The sequence below is a fragment of the Crinia signifera genome, chromosome 8, assembly GCF_055691185.1.
Source record: "Crinia signifera chromosome 8, ASM5569118v1, whole genome shotgun sequence".
Classification (NCBI taxonomy): domain Eukaryota; kingdom Metazoa; phylum Chordata; class Amphibia; order Anura; family Myobatrachidae; genus Crinia; species Crinia signifera.
In genome coordinates, this window is record NC_139224.1 from 4,592,351 (window position 1) to 4,611,802 (window position 19,452).

Genomic DNA, 19,452 nt, shown 5'->3' on the forward strand with positions numbered 1-19,452 from the left:
ATGATGTGAGGAGGGGAATGGGGGCAGCAGGAAGCCACAGACTGAGAGTTATATAGTGGGAGGAGCAATGTCCCCAGCAGCACAGAGTATATCAGGAGATGAGGGATGTGTCAGCGAGGACAGGGCTGCATGTGACAGGGGCAGTGACATGATGTGAGGAGGGGAATGGAGGCAGCAGGAAGCCACAGACTGAGAGTTATATAGTGGGAAGAGCAGGGTCCCCAGCAGCACAGAGTATATCAGGAGATGAGGGATGTGTCAGCGAGGACAGGCCTGCATGTGACAGGGGCAGTGACATGATGTGAGGAGGGAAATGGAGGCAGCAAGAAGCCACAGACTGAGAGTTCTATAGTGGGAGGAGCAGGGTCCCCAGCAGCACAGAGTATACCAGGAGATGAGGGATGTGTCAGTGTGGATAGGGCTGCATGTGACAGGGGCAGTGACATGATGTGGTGAGAGGAATGGGGCCAGCAGGAAGCCACAGACTGAGAGTTATATAGTGGGAGGAGCAGGGTCCCCAGCAGCACAGAGTATATCAGGAGATGAGTGATGTGTCAGTGAGGACAGGGCTGCATGTGACAGGGGCAGTGACATTATGTGGTGAGAGGAATGGGGGCAGCAGGAAGCCACAGACTGAGAGTTATATAGTGGGAGGAGCAGGGTCCCCAGCAGCACAGAGTATACCAGGAGATGAGGGATGTGTCAGTGAGGACAGGGCTGCATGTGACAGGGGCAGTGACATGATGTGAGGAGGGGAATGGAGGCAGCAAGAAGCCACAGACTGAGAGTTATATAGTGGGAGGAGCAGGGTCCCCAGCAGCACAGAGTATATCAGGAGATGAGTTATGTGTCGGTGAGGACAGGGCTGCATGTGACAGGGGCAGTGACATGATGTGAGGAGGGGAATGGAGGCAGCAGGAAGCCACAGACTGAGAGTTATATAGTGGGAGGAGCAGGGTCCCCAGCAGCACAGAGTATTACAGGAGATGAGTGATGTGTCAGTGAGGACAGGGCTGCACGTGACAGGGGCAGTGACATGATGTGAGGAGGTAATGGGGCAGCAGGAAGCCACAGACTGAGAGTTATATAGTGGGAGGAGCAGGGTCCCCAGCAGCACAGCATAGTGACATGAAGATCCTATGTCTACTGTGGTGTCAAACACTATATGAAATGTGTTTGTTCTCATTCAGGTGTGTTATGGATGACGACAATGAAGTAAGAGACAGAGCAACATTCTATGTGAACATATTGGAGCAAAGACAGAAGGCTCTGAATTCCACCTACATCCTTAATGGTGTGTATAGTGTGTGTGTGTGTGTCACACAGCCCTCACCCGCATTTCTGTTCATGTGTGTTTGTTACTGCTGCATTCTGATATGGTTACCTGTATTCTACCATACTCAATACAAAATTCTTTTACTTACACACGAAGCCATAAACCAAACTACACCAACATACATATCTTCTCTTATCTCACAATATCATCCAACACGACCTCTACGCTCCTCCCAAGATCTGCGTCTCTCATCCACACTCATTACTCGCTCCCATTCCCGACTGCAGGACTTTCTTCGGGCTGCACCCACTCTGTGGAATTCCCTCCCAAGCACAATAAGACTCTCCTCCAGTCTCCAAACCTATAAGCGTTCCTTAAAAACTCATCTCTTCAGGCAGCTTATCAAATTCCAGAACCAGTCATAGAACCTTGCATTCTGGTGGAATCGATGCAATAAAGAAAACAGTATCTATCCTTATGTATCAATGCCTATTTCCCTATAGATTGTAAGCTTGCGAGCAGGGCCCTCCTACATTTTGACTGTCTGTAAATACCCTGTTTGTTGTATCACTGTCTCCTTTGTTAAGCGCAACGGAATATGCTGCGATATATAAGACACTGTTAATAAATAAATATTTCCTGTGTACGCAGGGTTGACCGTGTCCATCCCCGGACTGGAGCGATCACTGCAGCAGTACACTCTGGATCCTTCCGAGAAGCCATTTGACCTGAAGTCTGTGCCACTGGCTACAGCGCCTATGACAGAGCAAAGAGCAGGTACTTTATCCAGGAGAGCGACCTACAGTCTACTGCGCTGTGCTGCTTTTATATCTGTCTCCCCTGTAATTGCTGCTTGTAAACCACCGACCCTGATTCTATGTAACTTTATAGAAATGATTCAGAGACTCACAGTGATCTGGGAATCAGTAATGGCACGGTTGGTCCTCTTTCAATTAGGCATTTTTTAAGAAAAATCCCAAGGTTCCAAAACATTGTAAAATCTCTTCTGATCCTATAGTTGGGCTGCACAGGCTCACCCTGTATGTACAATATAATGTCAGCGCTTCATAGCACTCAACCGTTCTGTGTCTCCTGGTTATTAGACAATATGCCGGTCACCAACGTCCGACAGCCAGAGAAAGTGGTCTCTACAAGGCAGGACATATTCCAAGGTGAGTGGACGTGCATGTGTGTGTGTGATCTGTGCAGATATATTGTGTGTGTGTGATCTACACTGTACAGATATATAGTGTGTGTGTTCTACACTGTCCAGATATATAGTAAGTGTGTGTGTGTGATCTACACTGTACAGATATATAGTAAGTGTATGTGTGTGTGTGATCTACACTGTACAGATATATAGTAAGTGTGTGTGTGTGTGTGTGTGTGTGTGTGTGTGTGTGTGTGTGTGATCTACACTGTACAGATATATAGTAAGTGTATGTGTGTGATCTACACTGCACAGATATATAGGTGTGTGTGTGTGTGTGTGATCTACACTGTACAGATATATAGTAAGTGTGTGTGTGTGTGATCTACACTGTACAGATATATAGTGTGTGTGCGTGATCTACACTGTACAGATATATCGTGTGTGTGTGTGATCTACACTGTCCAGATATATAGTAAGTGTGTGTGTGCGATGTACACTGTACAGATATATAGTAAGTGTGTGTGATCTACACTGTACAGATATATAGTAAGTGTGTGATCTACACTGTACAGATATATAGTGTGTGTGTGATCTACGCTGTACAGATATATAGTAAGTGTGTGTGATCTACACTGTACAGATATATAGTAAGTGTGTGTGTGTGTGTGCGATGTACACTGTACAGATATATATAGTGTGTGTGTGTGTGATCTACACTGTACAGATATATAGTAAGTGTGTGTGTGTGTGTGTGTGTGTGTGTGTGATCTACACTGTACAGATATATAGTAAGTGTGTGTGTGTGTGTGTGTTCTACACTGTACAGATATATAGTGTGTGTGCGTGATCTACACTGTACAGATATATCGTGTGTGTGTGTGTGATCTACACTGTCCAGATATATAGTAAGTGTGTGTGTGCGATGTACACTGTACAGATATATAGTAAGTGTGTGTGATCTACACTGTACAGATATATAGTAAGTGTGTGATCTACACTGTACAGATATATAGTGTGTGTGTGATCTACGCTGTACAGATATATAGTAAGTGTGTGTGTGTGTGTGTGTGCGATGTACACTGTACAGATATATATAGTGTGTGTGTGATCTACACTGTACAGATATATAGTAAGTGTGTGTGTGCGATGTACACTGTACAGATATATAGTAAGTGTGTGTGATCTACACTGTACAAATATATAGTAAGTGTGTGTGTGTGTGATCTACACTGTACAGATATATAGTAAGTGGGTGTGTGTGTGATCTACACTGTACAGATATATAGTGTGTGTGTGTGTGATCTACACTGTCCAGATATATAGTAAGTGTGTGTGTGCGATGTACACTGTACAGATATATAGTAAGTGTGTGTGATCTACACTGTACAGATATATAGTAAGTGTGTGTGTGTGATCTACACTGTACAGATATATAGTAAGTGTGTGATCTACACTGTACAAATATATAGTGTGTGTGTGTGAGATCTACGCTGTACAGATATATAGTAAGTGTGTGATCTACACTGTACAGATATATAGTGTGTGTGTGTGTGCGATGTACACTGTACAGATATATAGTGTGTGTGTGTGTGTGTGTGTGTGTGAGATCTACACTGTCCAGATATATAGTAAGTGTGTGTGTGCGATGTACACTGTACAGATATATAGTAAGTGTGTGTGATCTACACTGTACAAATATATAGTAAGTGTGTGTGTGTGTGTGTGTGTGTGTGATCTACACTGTACAGATATATAGTAAGTGTGTGTGTGTGATCTACACTGTACAGATATATAGTAAGTGTGTGTGTGTGATCTACACTGTACAGATATATAGTGTGTGTGTGTGTGTGTGTGTGTGTGATCTACACTGTCCAGATATATAGTAAGTGTGTGTGTGCGATGTACACTGTACAGATATATAGTAAGTGTGTGTGATCTACACTGTACAGATATATAGTAAGTGTGTGTGTGTGATCTACACTGTACAGATATATAGTAAGTGTGTGTGTGTGATCTACACTGTACAGATATATAGTAAGTGTGTGATCTACGCTGTACAGATATATAGTAAGTGTGTGTGTGTGATCTACACTGTACAGATATATAGTAAGTGTGTGATCTACACTGTACAGATATATAGTAAGTGTGTGTGTGTGATCTACACTGTACAGATATATAGTAAGTGTGTGTGTGTGATCTACGCTGTACAGATATATAGTAAGTGTGTGATCTACACTGTACAGATATATAGTGTGTGTGTGTGTGTGTGTGCGATGTACACTGTACAGATATATAGTGTGTGTGTGTGTGTGTGTGTGTGAGATCTACACTGTCCAGATATATAGTAAGTGTGTGTGATCTACACTGTACAGATATATAGTGTGTGTGTGTGTGTGTGTGTGTGTGTGTGTGTGAGATCTACACTGTACAGATATATAGTGTGTGTGTGTGTGTGATCTACACTGTACAGATATATAGTGTGTGTATAAACAGGTGAAAGCATATTGCATACAAATGAATGAAATAGTGACAGAATATAATTATATTTCTCCTTCCTCCACTAGGTGTCACTGGAGCGTAGACAGTGGGGGATAGAAGGGCGACCTCAGGGAGCTAGGGCACTCTATTGTAAATTCAGTGTGGCCAACTCCTCCCCTTCTACTCCCCCCCCCCCCCCCCCCCGGCAGTCATAGATCGTGCCCAAGGGAGCTGGGCATGTTTCCTGATGCTCCTGGGCAATTGTTATTAGTTAGGCTTTATTATGTTTAAAAGCAAGAGGACAGGCTGGCAGTATGCTGTCACTGCCAGCCTGCTACGTGGGCGCTGCCGGGGGGACCCGGCCGCCGCTACAAAGCACTGCGCTCGGGTCCCCGGCTGAAGAGACCACAGTCTCCCTGAAGACGCGCGCGCCCCATAAAGAAAATGGCGGCCGCGCGACGCTTCCACAGCCGCTCCGCCGACCGGCCAGCAGGACAGCTGTAAGTATTCTGACCTCTCTCCAGTTAGTGGAGGAGGTCAGTAAAACAAAACGGCGGACAGCAGAGGGGTTTTCTCCGTGTTTAGAAGCCCTGGCACCGGAGCGCAGACGGGAGGCGGGGCTTAGCGCGGACCCCTCCTCAGTAAGGGGGGTAACAAGGCAAGGCTCATAACCTCAGTTCAGCCCCCTGCAGCGCTGCTGGCGGCCATTTTTAGACATTTGGCGCCTCAGGCAGAGCGTGCAGGAGAAGGCTGTGCTGTAGACTGACTCCGGTGACCGTCCTGCATATACTCTACCCAGTCTGTGAGGTACACAGCGGGGGCTAGAGTAGGGTGAGCCAGATTTGGGCTGTGCTAAAGTTTTAGGCTACAGTGCCTTTGTTGTAAGGCAAGTTTGGCCGGGCCAGCTCTTAACCCTTTCTCTGCTGTCTCCCCTGTCAGTTTCACTTCTAACCTTATTCTTACTGTTGGAAGTGTGTGAGTGTCTGGTGTTATATCTCTGTTCATTATGGCAGGAGGGAACACCAAATGTAAGGACTGTAAGGGGAAGTTTACTCCTTCTGCTGATGGAGTTATTTTCTGTGAGAAATGTGCTGTTAACCCCTCCTCATCCACAGCTCAGGAAGTACCGGTATGGGCTTCTCAGCTTACTGAGGTAATGACACGCTTGGCTTCTGAACTTTCTGCCTCACAGAAAGACAGAGAGCAGGCAAGAGACCAACAAATCTCTTTAGCCACAGCTGTACAGGGGTTAACAAAAGCCCTTGTCCCGCCGGCTTCTGCGGAGCAGGGTCAGGCATCTTTACTGCCCCCTCTTCTCTCACAAGGAAGGAGGCAGTTTACTCATGACTCTGGCTCTGATTCAGACGAAATGCCTGAGTTAGAGGAAGGAGAATACTATAATTCTGGTGCTGCAGCACCTGAGATTCAGGATCAGCAAATGGCGGTCCTACCGGACCCTGATCCTGTGGTACATGGTTTAGAGGATTTGATTGCCATGGTGAAGTTAGCCACGGATTATGTTGATACATCTGAGACTCCAGCAAGGCCTTCTCTGTTTGGGAAGAGGCCCAAACAGTCGTCTAGCTTCCCTCAGTCTGAGGAATTAGATGATTTTGTTACACAGGCCTGGAATCATCCGGATAAAAAATTTCAAATTCCTAGGAAATTTTATGTTTCTTATCCACTCCCTGCAGATAGTAGGAAGAAAGTGGAAACGCCTCCAGTGGTGGACCCATCAGTGACTCGTCTATCTAAGAAGACGGTATTGCCGGTGCCTGGGGCCACGTCTCTGAAGGATGCTTCTGACCGTAAGTTAGAACTAACTTTAAAGTCTATTTTCTCTGCGGCAGGAGTTTTACAGAGACCAGCGCAGGTAGGATGCTGGGTAAACAAAGCAATGGGGGTCTGGGCCTCCAAGATTTCTGAAGGTTTAAAAGACAACCCAGATCCAGCCGAGCTTAATAGGTTAGCTGAACACATACGGGAGGCCTCTGACTACCTGATGGAGGCTTCGGCTGACATTTGTAAAATGTCCGCACGTATTTCAGCCTTATCCATTTCTGCGCGCAGGGCTTTATGGCTTAGGCAATGGCAGGCAGATGCGGAGTCCAAGCGGGCGGTTGAAGCATTGCCCTTCAAGGGAGAAGTCTTGTTTGGAGCAGAACTAGACAAATGGATCTCCCTGGCAACAGGGGGTAAGTCTTCTTTCCTCCCTTCAGCAGCTCCACCTGCTCCTCGTAAGGCCTTTCAGAGTCACACTTTTAGGTCCTTTCGTCCCCAAAACAGATTTCGCGGTAGATCGAGAGGGGAACTCGGGGCAGAGGAAGAGGTATGGCCACAGTACAGCAGGAGGCTAAGTCCACCCCTAAACAGGCATGACGGTCTCCCCTTCCTGAAGGAGACCCTCCAGGTGGGAGCGCGTTTGAGACACTTCAAGCATGCGTGGCTTCAGTCTTGTCAGGATGCTTGGGTACGGGATCTGGTGTCAGAGGGTTACCAGATAAAATTCATGTTTCCTCCTCCTCAGAGATTTTTCAAGACAGGTTGGCCAGCTTCTCCACAAAAAGCAATCCTTTTGAGGGAAGCAATTGCCAAGCTTCAAAGGATGGAAGTGATTCTCCCAGTCCCGACGGAGGAAAGGAACCAAGGATTTTATTCTACCCTGTTTCTGGTGCCGAAACCGGACGGATCGGCTCGTCCCATCCTGAACCTGAAACAACTGAATCCATACCTACAGCCTCTGAAATTCAAGATGGAATCCATTCAATCCGTAATTGCAGGTTTGAGTCAGGGGGAGTTCCTGGTATCCCTGGATATCAGGGACGCCTACCTGCACATTCCAATTTGCCCATCCCACCAGGCTTTTCTGCGATTTGCAGTTCTGGAACACCATTGGCAATTTCAAGCCCTGCCCTTTGGCCTCTCCTCGGCACCTCGGGTGTTCACCAAGGTGATGGCCGTAATGATGGAGATTCTTCGCTCAAAAGGTGTGAATCCATACCTACAGCCTCTGAAATTCAAGATGGAATCCATTCAATCCGTAATTGCAGGTTTGAGTCAGGGGGAGTTCCTGGTATCCCTGGATATCAGGGACGCCTACCTGCACATTCCAATTTGCCCATCCCACCAGGCTTTTCTGCGATTTGCAGTTCTGGAACACCATTGGCAATTTCAAGCCCTGCCCTTTGGCCTCTCCTCGGCACCTCGGGTGTTCACCAAGGTGATGGCCGTAATGATGGAGATTCTTCGCTCAAAAGGTGTAACGATAATACCATATCTGGACGACCTCCTTCTGAAGGGCTCTTCTCAGGAGGAACTTTTGACAAACATCAACCTGACCAAGAGGATACTGGTAGAACACGGCTGGATCCTAAACTACGAAAAGTCCCAGCTGCAGCCATCGCAGAGGATGCAGTTTTTGGGATTGATCCTGGACACGATACAACTGAGGGTTTTCTTACCGGAAGACAAGATCAGATCACTGCAGGAGTCGGTGCGTCTAGTACTGCAGCACAGGAAGGTCTCAGTACTCCTCTGCACGCGTCTGCTGGGGAAGATGACCGCTTCTTTCGAAGCAGTCCAGTATGCTCGCTTCAGGTCAAGACCATTTCAACTAAATCTTTTGAGACAATGGTCAGGATCACACCTGCACCTACAACGTCTGGTGACCCTGTCCCCGAGAGCGAGGCTCTCCCTTTCATGGTGGCTTCACTCAGCCAATCTCAGGGAGGGGAAACGCTTCGCTCTTTGGAATTGGACGGTCATCACAACGGATGCAAGTCTACGAGGATGGGGAGCACTGACATTGGACCATCAGTTCCAGGGCCGTTGGACTTGTCAGGAATCCCGCCTACACATCAATATCCTGGAACTCAGAGCAATATATTACGCTCTCATCCAAGCACAATCCCTGCTTCAGGGTCGACTAGTCCGTGTTCAGTCCGACAATGCCACCGCGGTCGCCTATATAAACAAACAGGGCGGCACAAGAAGTCGGACGGCCATGAAAGAAGTGACCCGAATCCTGGTGTGGGCTCAGGTTCATGCGATGGCCATCTCAGCGATCTTCATTCCAGGAGTGGAAAATTGGGAGGCCGACTACCTAAGTCGGCAGGATGTCCACCAGGGAGAGTGGTGCCTTCATCCTCAGGTTTTTCAGCGACTGGTTCGAAAATGGGGGTGTCCTCAGGTAGACCTGATGGCTTCACGTCTCAACCATCAACTCCCGTTGTATTTCGCACGAACTCGAGACCCAGCAGCGGCGGGAGTGGATGCCCTGACGGCTCCTTGGCCATTCAGCTTTGTATACCTGTTCCCTCCGTTTCCGCTGATACCCAAGATTCTACAGCGCATAAGGAGGGAGAGGGTCTTGGCCCTCCTAATTGCTCCGGACTGGCCTCGGCGAGCTTGGTACACCAGCCTCACAACCCTGCTGGTCGAAGAGCCGTGGCCTCTGCCGTTACAAGAAGATCTTCTCAGTCAAGGCCCTTTCGTCTTCCCAGACTTAAAGCGGCTACATTTGACGGCGTGGCTGCAGAAAAGTCCATCTTAAGACAAGCAGGGATTCCAAGAACAGTAATCCTGACCATGATGAGTGCAAGGAAAGAGGTAACATCAAGACATTACCACCGTATTTGGAGGTCGTATGTGGCATGGTGCGAAGGCCGCGGGGTCTCCACAACGGCATTCAAAAAGGCTAGACTTCTTTTATTCCTTCAGGCTGGGCTGTCGGCAGGTTTGCGTCTGGGATCCCTGAAGGTTCAGGTGTCCGCCTTATCTGTTTTTTTTCAAAGATGGCTAGCACTGCTACCTGAGGTACAAACCTTCTTTCAGGGGGTTTTACGATTGCAGCCTCCGGTTCGCCCTCCTACGGCCCCATGGGACTTAGACTTGGTCCTTGATTATCTTTGCTCCTCGGTTTTTGAACCTTTGGAAGAGGTAGATCTCAAATACCTCACTTGGAAGACGGTTCTCTTACTAGCCTTGGCCTCAGCCAGAAGGGTTTCAGAGCTGGGAGCCCTTTCATGTCGCTCGCCTTTTTTGGTATTTCACTCAGATAGAGCCGAGCTTCGTACATCCTTATCCTTCCTTCCAAAGGTGGTTTCCTCCTTCCACCTTAACCAGCCGATCGTAGTTCCTGCATTTACCGAAGATCCTCAAGCAGAATCTTTGGACGTGGTGAGGGCCTTAAAAGTTTACGTGGCCAGAACAGCCTCAGTTAGAAGATCGGACTGTCTTTGTCACCTATGATCCAATCCGTCGGGGATGGCCTGCATCTAAGCAGACTTTGGCCAGATGGATACGGCTGACGATAAGACAAGCATACGTGAAAGCGGCTCAGACTCCTCCGGCTTCCATTTCGGCGCATTCTACGCGTTCAGTAGGACCCTCTTGGGCGGCTGCTCGAGGGGTTTCCATTACTCAGCTTTGCCGAGCTGCTACGTGGTCGGGTAGGCGAACCTTTGTTAGGTTCTATAGATTCGACACATTTGCTTCATCGGCCTCTCAATTTGGCCGAGCAGTTCTTGGGGGTTCTCAGCGCCTTCCCACCCGTGTTGGGAGCTCTGGGACGTCCCCACTGTCTACGCTCCAGTGACACCTAGTGGAGGAAGGAGAAAATAGGATTTCTGTACTTACCGTAAATCCCTTTCTCCGAGTCCACAGGTGTCACTGGACGCCCTCCTCGGCGCTGTTGCCGACTTACCTAGGAAGGACCTTCTAGTCCTGGTTTGGGGTTTCTTCCTGCTAACTAGTTTTTGTGTGGTTAACTAGTGTTTGTGTTATTTCATCACTGCTTGACTCAGTTTCCATGTCTGCATGAATGTTGGTTAAAAAGTTTACCTCCTCTTCGGAAGTGTGTTTCTATCTTCCAGCTCCCTCTGGGCACGATCCTTGAGACTGCCGGGGGGGGAGTAGAAGGGGAGGAGTTGGCCACACTGAATTTACAATAGAGTGCCCTAGCTCCCTGAGGTCGCCCTTCTATCCCCCACTGTCTACGCTCCAGTGACACCTGTGGACTCGGAGAAAGGGATTTACGGTAAGTACAGAAATCCTATTATTATAATATGTGTATAACCATAGTAAGAATATACCCTTCAGGAATGCATTCACTCAGTTATCATTCCATTCTGAGTCCGGATCCTTACAACATTTCCGGTGTTCATGGATTTGAGATTTTGCTACTGCGTGTGCACAAAAGTCCCGAAAGCCTTATACAGGGCATGTATTCCCAGGGCTGGATTCACAAGGGGTTCTACACGGGGGACTTTTAGGCTCCAGTTGGACTCCAGCAATGCTTAGGGCAAGTCTCGCTCATCCTTAGGACCGTTATAAAGACTTGACGTTCTCTCAGATGTTCCGTACAGACCTATGTGTCGTGTGACGCTTGTGAAGGAGGTTGAAGTGCCCATCGCTGAGGCTCTGAGGGAATGTACACTCTCCAGTCACTAAATAATTACTATACACTTACTGGGAGACACTTACAGCAGAACTCTTATCTATTGCTTATAACGGGTTCCTTCACTACAGGGCAGTTACAGCAGCGTACAGCGCAGAAGCGAATACTCCATGGTTGTCGTTCCATTGCTTCTCATGTTCTATGTACCCATAGCTCTGCATTATACATCGGCCTGTTTGCTCGCGGTCACATGACTATATAAGCAGCGTTGATGTTATGCGTTGGTCCATCCGTACATCTGATTTCCTATTGGCTTGTACTTTGTCTGTATTTTGCATTTATTTTTCTTAATTGTCTTCTTTTACTTCAGAGCAACTTGCTGCTGTCCCAGAATTTAAAAGCCTCGGGCCCTTATTCAGGTCTTCTCCCGAACCCGTTGCCCTCACCGAATCCGAGACGGAATACGTGGTCCGGTGCACCAAGCACACCTTTGTCAATCACTTAGTGTTCCAGGTGAGGTTAGATTGTCCGGCGCCGGTGTTCTGTATGTAACAGATGGTGTGATCAGTGCTGACCCTCCACGTTCTCTCCTCCTAGTTTGATTGTACCAATACACTGAACGATCAGATACTGGAGAACGTGACTGTACAGATGGAGCCCACAGAGGGATATGAGGTCCTTTGCTATGTTCCTGTGAAAGCTCTGTCCTACAACCAGCCGGGGACGTGCTACACCCTGGTCTCTATACCCGAGGAGGATCCTTCTGCATGTACGGATGTTTCTATAAAGCACAAATGCTGCAATTGTAACACTGGGCCTAATTCAGGGCTGTATGTTAATGCATTGGAAGCTACGGGACGCTTCTAATGTTAGCGAAAGAAGCTGCCGCCCGGTAATGCGACAGTCACAATATACGTACCCAGTATTCGCCTATATGTAGCAACGCGCAACATAGAATGCTCAAGTAGGTCTATAGCCATGCAGACTGAACATGAGCGCGACACAGGCGCCATGTTTCTCTGCCTATATGTTCGCAGCTAATGTCAGGTACACGCCCCAAGTACGGCCATGACATCTAAAATCTAAAAATCTAAAATTGCATCTGAAATCTAAATTGCAGTGTAAGAATAAAGCAGTCAGTATTTACCCTGCACAGAAACAAAAGAACGCCCCCAAATCTAACTCTCTGCACATGTTACATCTGCCCCCCTGCAGTGCACATGGTTTTGTCCATTAAAGAAGGAGTTTGCTTTTGTAAACCAACCAGAAACCCCCCCCCCCCCCAGATGTGCAGTCTTCCAGTTATAACTCAATTGCAAAAACCTCAGGATAGGTATTACTCTGAATTAGGCCTATTGTTCACTTATATCAGCAATATCTCGGTAGCTTACAGAGTCTAATAATTCTTCCTCCCTGTGCCCTTATGTATATTGTCAAGGAAAGGCATAGTTTTTGCCACCTTTACCCCTGTGCCCTCTTGACTCTGCCCTCGGGTTCTGTCCTTTGATTCTGCCCCTCCAGTAAAACCCTTTGATTTTAGTGGTCAGTGGAAGGATAACAAAGGAAGAGAACTTTAAAGATACTCCATACACCACCGCCTATGCCCCATTGTTACTCGTGCCTCCCAGTGGGTAACGGAGAATAGTGAAGCTGCTTACTTTGGTCATAGTGTTCCATTTTGTAATTTGTTCTTTATCTGTCTTAGATTCCTGTACATTCAGTTGTATGTTGAAGTTCACAGTGAAGGACTGCGACCCCAACACCGGTGAGGCAGAAGAGGAGGGCTATGACGATGAGTATGTGGTAAGCAGATGGATATTTAGGCTTTGTTTAACCCTTGCAGACACACAGTGGATTACAGGACAGACATAGATGTCCTGTATGAATAGGATATGGCTCCTAGTATGTTCTATTACAGGAATTCTATCCTAAATCTGCATTCCTTCTCCTCTGCGACAGCTTGAAGACATTGAGGTGACTGTGGTAGATCACATACAGAAAGTTCTAAAACCCAACTTCGGTGCTGCTTGGGAAGAGGTGGGAGATGAGTTTGAGAAAGAAGAGACTTTCAACTTATCGACCATCAAGACGCTGGAAGGTAACGATTGTCCTCGCCAAGGCTCGTACAGTGTATTTAGCACTGAAGGGAAAGCACGGGCAGGAAAGCTACAGTGGAAGTTTTTGCCCACGACAACCAATCCTATTGTACTTTAATTCATGGTAGTACCTTCTAGGAAAAAAAATAGGTAGAATCTGGTTGTTATAGGAAACCTCTCCACTTCTATAAACCCACTCGGTTACCTGGATCCAGGAGCCATCCTTATTGCCACTATGTTTATGGCCCACTGGTGGCACTATATGTACCGCATGCGGCAAACTAGTCATGGGTTTGAATTGCCACAGCCTATATGAGGCTGGCTATATCTGTATAATAGGAAAACCAATGAATATAACCATTGTTCTATCCGCACAGATGCAGTAGGGAACGTAGTACGGTTCCTGGGAATGCAGCCCTGCGAGCGGTCGGATAAAGTGCCAGAAAACAAGAATGCTCACAACCTGTATCTTGCCGGTAAGTTCTACCTGATTGTTGGTGATCATTAGTATCCACTGTGTAAATTATAGTGACATTGGAGCCATTGAGAGTTCTCGGACCATATATACAGAGGGCTCTGAATTTTCCCCACACTGCATAGCACTCAGTGCAGGAAAATTGGCAATTTTGGGCTACCGTAATATACAGTGAAGTGCCTTTCCGCACATGCCATCCCCCCATGGAAACTGTTATTCTAATATGCTGCTTGTGTACTACGTCTGTGCTGTGGGACAGATATATTAAGCCTGGTGAAGTGATAAAGTTGTGATAAAGTGGATGGAGCACCAGCCAGTTAGTTTGGGTTTGAAAATTAAAAGTTAGGAGCTGATTGGCTTCTGTGTTACTGTCCTTTTTTCAAACCCAGAGTGTCATTTGACAGTCAGGAGCTGATTGGCTGGTGCTCTGTCCACTTTATCACAACTTTATCACTTCACAAGGCTTAATATACCTGTCTCTGTATTTCTTCAGTGAACTGCATTACTTTCCTTTACCCCCTACAAACATTTTCACTACAGAATCAGCTTTTACTTCTTTTGTAGGTGTGTTCCGCGGTGGACATGACATCTTAGTACGGGCAAAGCTGGTACTGACAGACACTGTAACAATGCAGGTCACAGCCCGCAGTAAGGAGGAATTTCCGGTGGATGCAATAATGGCCTCCGTGGGCTAAAGAGCTGCGGCATTCGCACTACAGAAATAACGGGATTCATACTGTACATTACCCAGTAGCCAGAGGGTGCCTTCAATGCACGGGAACACTACTGCATAATCAATTCAAATATTCTTGGTATAAAACGGTCTCGGACTGTCGCACCCGTCTAGTCCGCTGGAGGTTGAGCAGTTGAAAAATAATATAACGGAAACTGGTCAGAACGAAAAGGAAGTAAATGTTTCATTAGTGGTGGGCGGGTGAAAATAAATGACTGTCTTTGCAAATCCTGTAATTAGTGTTTTGTTTTTTTGTAATGAGACAAACTGTATAAAACAATTACCCCTCTTTCCATGCTGTTTAAATTATTAAAATGTTTGGGTACTGGTTTTCTTGTATAGTCGCCATAAAGAAACAAGTTAGTATATTTAGCCTAGCGCCCCCTAGTTGTGGAAGACTTCATGTGCAAGATAGTGTCACAATTTGTAGTCCTAAAACTCCTCCTTACGGCATCTAGTGTTCAGTTATCTGGCATCTGGAGATCTGATTGTACAGGATAGTGCAGCAATGTACAAAATCGGAAAATAGCCTCTATGTTGCTAAGGCAATAATCACCGGGTTCTGTTACCTGTATGATTTACCAGGAGAGTTGACCCTTCCTGCAGCACCTGTCTCTGTCTTCTAAACTTTGATATGAGACGTAGTGATGTCATCGCTGCAGTATGACTCCACATTACCGCCTCTACTTCAAGGATTAATATTACATGGACATTACATTACATTGTCATATTAATTTACTGTGCTTCAAATCTTTAGGAGCATACCGTAATCTCTCAAGGCTGGATATTGAGAGCTAGATGCTGTGGGGGTGACCTTTGGAAGCTTGGAGAGAGATGAAGTACCAACTTAACAGATATATTACGCCTGGTGAGGAGATAGAGGAAGGTGATGATGCACCAGCCAATCGGCCCCTAACTGTCATTTCAAACATTGCTGATTGGCTGGTGCGTTATCACCTTCTTCTTTATCTCTTCGCCAGATTTAATACATCTGCCCCACAGCCTGTAAAATGACAGAAACTGACTGGTACTTTATCTCTCTCTGCTTCTTCTTTCTTCAAACTTTGATACATTTGGGTTGGAGTTTAGATAACCTTTAGCTGGAAGAATAATAGTCGTTGTTCTATGCCCACCCCCAGTGGGAGGGTCTCTTAGGCAGACCGCCCCTTTTTATAGCCATATAATAAAGTTCATCCCCCCCTGTTCTGACCACACGTGTTTATAATGTCCAGCACTGAGCTGTGTGTATTGGGGGAGGGGATCCACAGTGTATGATTTATTGATCTGTAATGATGAACGTTTGGGACATAATAAAGACGCTTTCCTTGGCATTCAGTGTCCTATGTACGCCTGTACTCTGTATACTCACTTTATTGCTATTTTTGTATGGAGAAGAAGCTTATGGTTATATGCCGTAATAAAGACAGGAACAGATTTTACTTGTCATCATGTTAATTGCACAGGTACTTTTGTATTATAGCGGCGCCCATCGCATCGCATACCATAAGGCATGCGATGCGATATCGCGCGATATTGTACAATGACATACAATTTTAAAATTGTATGACATTGTGTATGGCAGGGGTGGCCAACCAGACACAGACAAAGAGCCAAAAAATATGTTTAGGGACGCCGAAGAGCCAACATCAGGCACATATATACATTTATACTCCGCCACCCTCATACATACATACATTTATACACCGCCACCCAATGTTCCCTCTAATGTTACGAAGGCTGTGTGCGGCAAAAGATTTTGGCTGTGCAACTTTGGAAGGAAATTTAAATTTTTGTGCGTCACTTATATATAACTGGAAAATGACGTTCAGCATTTGTGTTAACTTTACTTAAAAATGATATTAAACATTTGAACATTCAAAACACAGCACACAATGTAGTTAATGGATGAAACACACATTAATTGGAGTCCACAACTGGAAAAAGGGACCACTGCTGCTTTGTGCGCTCTGTTGTAATGTCTGTGCGCATGCTCTTCGAGTTGTGTGCGCGCGCACAGCTTAGAGGGAACACTGCCGCCACCCTCATACATACAATACATACACCACCACTCTCATCCATCCTTCCATACACTGCCTCCTTCATACAAGCATACATATATCCATACATACACTGTCTCTCTTATATACAACCATCCCCTGCCTCTAGCGCTATACATATACTTAAACTCTACCCCCACCCCCCACGCAGCTCTACTGTGGCTCAAAACATGTAATGAAATTCTCACCTCCCCCTAACACAACCCCAGGCTGCAGCACAAGGCCATCTACCCTGGGTAACAAGGGAAACTTACTGATCGATGATACTGATAAGGCCACAGCTCTTCAACTAAACTGCCATCTCTGTTGCTGCTGGTTGGCTCAGTGGTCGTGCTGCATCGGCTGTAGACCACACTTCCCACAAGGAACACGCAGCACGACCCCTGAGTCGGCACAGTGTGCACAGGAAAATTTTAGCCTGGCGGGGAGGAGGGGGCCGCTGGCCGCATGCTGTGCAGGGAGGGGGAGGCGCCGCCAGATGTCCATCATATATGGGGAGGGGCGGTGGGTGCCCCAGCGGCCGGCCCACTATGCACTGCTGCCGCTTCCTGTGTGGGGAGGCATGGGCTGCCCGATCCCTGCGCAACGGGGGTGATTGAAGGAGCCGCAGCTTATTAAGGAAAGAGCCGCGGGTTGGCCACCCCTGGTGTATGCATACAATGCTATACGATGCAATGCGATTAAAAATTGTATAAGCACCCTAATGGGTGCTTACAATGTGAAATGCACCCCCACGCCCCCCCCCCCCCCCCACTATAAACGTGAACCCGAAGCGTGGCAAGCACAGCGGTACGCGTCCTCCGACCTTTTCATACCCCCACTATCCACGTCGGCATGGAGTTGAGAATAGAAAGTGTGGCAAGCGCACCGAGCCCGAAGTGTGGCGAGCCCGAAGCGTGGCGAGTGCAGCTTCACAGGTATCCGCGTCTCGTCGCAGGGCTCGCTGCGCTCGCCACACTTTCTATTCTCAACTCCACGCCGACGTGGATAGTGGGGGTATGAAAAGGTCGGAGGACGCGTACTGCCACCCCTCGCGGGCTTGCTGCGCTCGCCACGCTTCGGGTTCACGTTTATAGTGGGGGGGGGGTGGCGTGGGGGTGCATTTCACATTGTAAGCACCCATTTGGTGCTTATACAATGTTTCATCGCATAGGTGGCAAAAATCGCATCGCATGCCATCGGGTGCATGGCATGCGATGCAATAAAAACATTGCGTGATGTACATCGGGGGCGCCACTATAATACACAAGTACCATTGCACAAATTGCATCTTATTGACAGGACGTTGGACTCAGTACTTTTTCTGTGACGGCCTTTTGACATAAGTCCATGTCGACCTTCTGACTGGTATCCTTTTGACCTTTTTACTTGAATTACAAAAACAAAGTGGACCGCAAAGGGTTAAGCCACACCCAACTATACATACTCTTGGCTTAATTTCTGTCAAAAAATAAATAAATTGATTTAAGGGCTTGCAGCCTCTGACTCCGCCCACACACACTCACATAGTGACAGAGAACCCGCCCACAGTGCCAGAAACTCTCTGCCTCCCCATTCTGCAAGGGCAAAGACACTGCTGCTCCACAGCCACGAGGTGAGCGGCAGGTCTGCCCGCACCCCCTCCTCTGCCAGCACCCCACCCTGGACCCCCTCACGCGATTCGCAGTAACCCCCCTCCCGCGATTCGCGGACCCCCACACCCTACCCGCAATTTGAGGACATCAGCCCCCCCCCGCAATATGCAGACCCCGCTCCCGCATTTTACGTACGATGTGAGAATGGGGGATCCTGTATCGCCACAAGAAAGTGCCGCCCCTAGGTGGGAAATCCGGCCCTGGCTGCTGCGCTGCAGGTTCCCCCACTGCCAGACGTGTCCCCACGGTCCTCTGCACCAGCGCCACAACTTTTATCAATGTCTTGCCCACATACCACTATTATACAGCCTCCTGCTCTCATACACCCCCTTACTTCCCCCCCAGTGGGAGGAGACGCTCACCCACTGCCGGGAGCTGCATACTGTCCCCCAACCTCCTCCAGTTCTACCCTCCTCCAGTACACCTACTCAGGCCGATGTTTCTCGCCTCCCATGAGTTGAGTACTAAGCTGGAGTTTTCGCTGTCTCCCCATCAGGGGCTACAAACCCCTGGAATGGGAGCAATCTACTCAGTCCCAGCGTTTCCCATCCTCCTGGGATTGGATACTAGACCGGGCTTTTTGATGACTCCCGGGAAAGAGACCCACCTACTAGGCCTGATGTTTCTCCCCTCCCTACCAATGGGGCAGCGTAAAACCCCGGCAGGGTGAGGTACTCAACTAGACCTTTCTCTGCATCATAACTGAGGGACATTGGCAAACCCCCAGCATGTGCTCGATACTTAGTCCAGTCTTTCCCATTCCTGCCAGGCCCAGTCCAGACCCACTGATAAGAACAGATACTAGGCAGAGAAGTGAACAGACTGGTAACAGAGCTTACAGCAGCCCCAGCCGCTCATATATAGCCAGCAATTATCACCCTGCATGGGAAGACAACACATGAATAGTATTGTGGCTCTCAGACACAGGATGGCACTACACGTACAGAGTGGACATTTTGCCACTAGTAAAGGAGCATTATGGTGACAGGGCAATAGCGCACGCCATATACAAACACCGGGTGTATTAATATAAAAAAATTACTAATTTGCACAAATTAATAAATGCAAATATGTTAATTCAATAAAAATGTTTAACTGTCTGGAAATACAGCAGGATCACAATGACTGTAGTTCCAGCAACTCCCAGAGATAC

At 47.5% G+C, this 19,452-nt stretch overlaps 1 protein-coding gene across 1 annotated transcript in view; it reads left to right on the plus strand.

Moving 5' to 3' along the window:
- COPG1 (coat protein complex I subunit gamma 1) overlaps positions 1 to 15,939 on the plus strand; it is a 31,839-nt gene extending 15,900 nt beyond the window's left edge. Inside the window, exons 16-24 of the mRNA XM_083155614.1 lie at positions 1,191 to 1,294; positions 1,928 to 2,053; positions 2,380 to 2,448; positions 11,675 to 11,817; positions 11,902 to 12,073; positions 13,010 to 13,107; positions 13,264 to 13,402; positions 13,778 to 13,876; positions 14,440 to 15,939. Of these exons, the coding sequence (XP_083011740.1) occupies positions 1,191 to 1,294; positions 1,928 to 2,053; positions 2,380 to 2,448; positions 11,675 to 11,817; positions 11,902 to 12,073; positions 13,010 to 13,107; positions 13,264 to 13,402; positions 13,778 to 13,876; positions 14,440 to 14,570 (1,081 nt within the window). The 3' untranslated portion in view covers positions 14,571 to 15,939. The remainder of the gene's footprint in view (positions 1 to 1,190; positions 1,295 to 1,927; positions 2,054 to 2,379; positions 2,449 to 11,674; positions 11,818 to 11,901; positions 12,074 to 13,009; positions 13,108 to 13,263; positions 13,403 to 13,777; positions 13,877 to 14,439) is intronic.
- Positions 15,940 to 19,452: the final 3,513 nt, after the last annotated feature.